This window comes from Bidens hawaiensis, unplaced genomic scaffold (genome assembly GCF_021521415.1).
Source record: "Bidens hawaiensis isolate Kalapana, Puna unplaced genomic scaffold, B.hawaiensis_p1.1 tig00002922_1, whole genome shotgun sequence".
Lineage (NCBI taxonomy): Eukaryota > Viridiplantae > Streptophyta > Magnoliopsida > Asterales > Asteraceae > Bidens > Bidens hawaiensis.
The window spans coordinates 356719-359113 of NW_027491156.1; the positions used below are offsets into that span (position 1 = coordinate 356719).

Below are 2395 nucleotides of genomic sequence, written 5' to 3' on the forward strand. Positions count from 1 at the left end.
CTTTTGTGACATACATCCGGATCCGAGCTGACAAGAAGAAATTATTTTCTGTGAGTTCCCACAAATCCACCTCTCTTATGAATTATGAACACATTTATTTGGGAAATTTCACCTATTTCTGATTACAGCTAAATTACTTGTTTACATAATCATGACGAAAATCAGAAACTATGGTGCTTGTTTTGAAGATCAGGAAAAGTGTTCATATGGGTAAGATTCTACACCTTTATTCGTATTACAAATGAACCTGCACATCAGTCCACGAGAAAAAAAAAAAGCCATCTTGTTAGTAATGCAGGTATATTTGACCATATAGGGCCCATGTTCTTTTAAGGCTTCCTAATATTTTTCAGTCGGAAAGATTAATGACCCTTACACGCAGGAAGGCTTGAGACATCAGCCGAAACAGCACAAGGAATCCCTAAAGTTGAAAGTGCTCCTCTTATAATCCCACACGGAAAATACAGATGCATGCTAGTAGTATCTTGAGTAGCATCAGAACTTTCTACTGCTGGATCCGGTGACACGCGTGACAGCCAGCGAAACTTATTATCCTGCAACATAAACGTACCCTGCAACAAAAACAAATAAATAATAAGAATTCATTGCTAATAAAACATAATAACTTGTATTTGTACAATTTGGGATCTGAAATATACTTACTCTATGGTTAGTCTTCAAATTGTCTATCTGCTTTTTAAAAAGCTCAGACCAGAAATCTTTGCATATGAACTTAATCGCCTCTAGGTGATCCGTAAACCGTGGGCGGTCCATTGTATACCTAACCAGAATCAAAACTCGGTAACTTTCAATCCAGCGCAGAAATGAAGACATTGTGTTTATTTTAATAGTTTAATAGTGAGTTTCAAGCAAGGGAACAGTGATTTAGATGACTTTAAGAGTTTTAAATTTCAACAGATGCACCGAAAGTCTCTTTTCATAAAATTCTAAGGCAGGGGACAGACGAACCCTAAAATTTTTCAATTTTTAAATATGTATCTCTGGCCTCAAAATCCAATAACTTAGCATCCTAATTAGAAGGAGCAATAGCTTAGACGTGCTGCTGTTCAATTACGATCAAAGGAACATAAGTTTAAGATAGAGAAAAACAAACATGCTTAAAAATCAGATAAAATTAATTTTTAGTCAGAAATGAATCAGAACTCATCAACTTGCAATGCAGTGCAGAAACGAAAATCAGTTCACTACCTAGGTTTAAAATTGGGTTTAGTTAAATAGCTTAATAGTGTGTTTAATGCAAGATAACAAAAGTCTCTAATACTAAAATTCTAAGGTAAAAATACACATGAACCATAACATTTGTCAACTTTGAAAATGCATCTTCACTATTATGTCCATCTAATAATCTATGCATTCGATATCACCGATACATCGGTTATCGGTCCCTTGGTGAAATATTAGTCAAATATCGGTTAGAATATCGGTACCGATAATATCAGCGATATTGACCGATATTGGACAGATATTTGATCGATATATCACCGATATTCCTGATATCAATGTTTTAAGTCTTGATTTTCAACTTTTAGTGTTTAATGTTAGTTTTTTAAGTCTTAATCAATTCTTACTTACTATGACTGATAGTGTTTTGCAAGTTGCAAAAGGTTAAACTGATAATGGTAGAAGACTACACTGAATTATTAGTGTTAAATTGCTATAGATAGGAATTTTACACGATATTAAAATTACCGATATCCCACCGATATCTCAGATATCGCTCCTTGGCCGATATCCGATATTTTTCTGCACTAACTGCTTAGCTAATAATTAAAAAACCTAGAGTTCTCTATCTGTATGTATAACTGCTATGGTAAATCAATTGGAAGGAAAAATAGCTAGACGTAGTGTTGTTTCATTAAGATCGAAAAACACATATACGATTAAATCGACGAATGAAATTGATGTTTAGTGTTGCAAACTAGAACAATTTGAGGATTGAATACCTTTCGGCGAGCTGGTGGCCGACCTGGTAGCCGATAGCTTCGAGCCGCCGAGCAGCAAGCTCGGGCTTGTTGGCGTAAAATCTGGTGGAATAAGAGGATACGATCTCAGTTAACAACGTGTCCATACAGCTTTCAGATACTTCTCTTGCCATCCTTTATTATTAATCTCTCTATCTCTGTGTGACTGTGAGAGAAAGAAAGATGACCACTGTGTGCTACTTGATGATGATGATGATCGTTGATTGCTGTAGCGGTGTAACCAAGGCCTTACATAATAAAACAAGTTCATGTAATTAGCCCACTGGATCTGATATGTTTATGTTTGTCAAGCCCAATGGGCTCTTCTTAAAAACACGAGGGCGTGGCTCACAAATTTTAAAATCTTAAATTTCAATTACTAAATCAAATTCGAATTTGACCCTTCAAATTCA

The 2395-nt window shown here is 35.3% G+C and overlaps 1 protein-coding gene across 1 annotated transcript; it reads right to left on the reverse strand.

Moving 5' to 3' along the window:
- Positions 1 to 218: 218 nt before the first annotated feature.
- On the reverse strand, positions 219 to 2119 carry LOC143621619 (uncharacterized). The gene is made up of 4 exons (XM_077092979.1): positions 1965 to 2119; positions 664 to 781; positions 377 to 572; positions 219 to 247 (listed from the first exon to the last, which is right to left on the reverse strand). Exons 1-4 carry the CDS (start codon positions 2114 to 2116, stop codon positions 219 to 221), a joined length of 495 nt encoding a protein of 164 aa, XP_076949094.1. The 5' UTR covers positions 2117 to 2119.
- Positions 2120 to 2395: the final 276 nt, after the last annotated feature.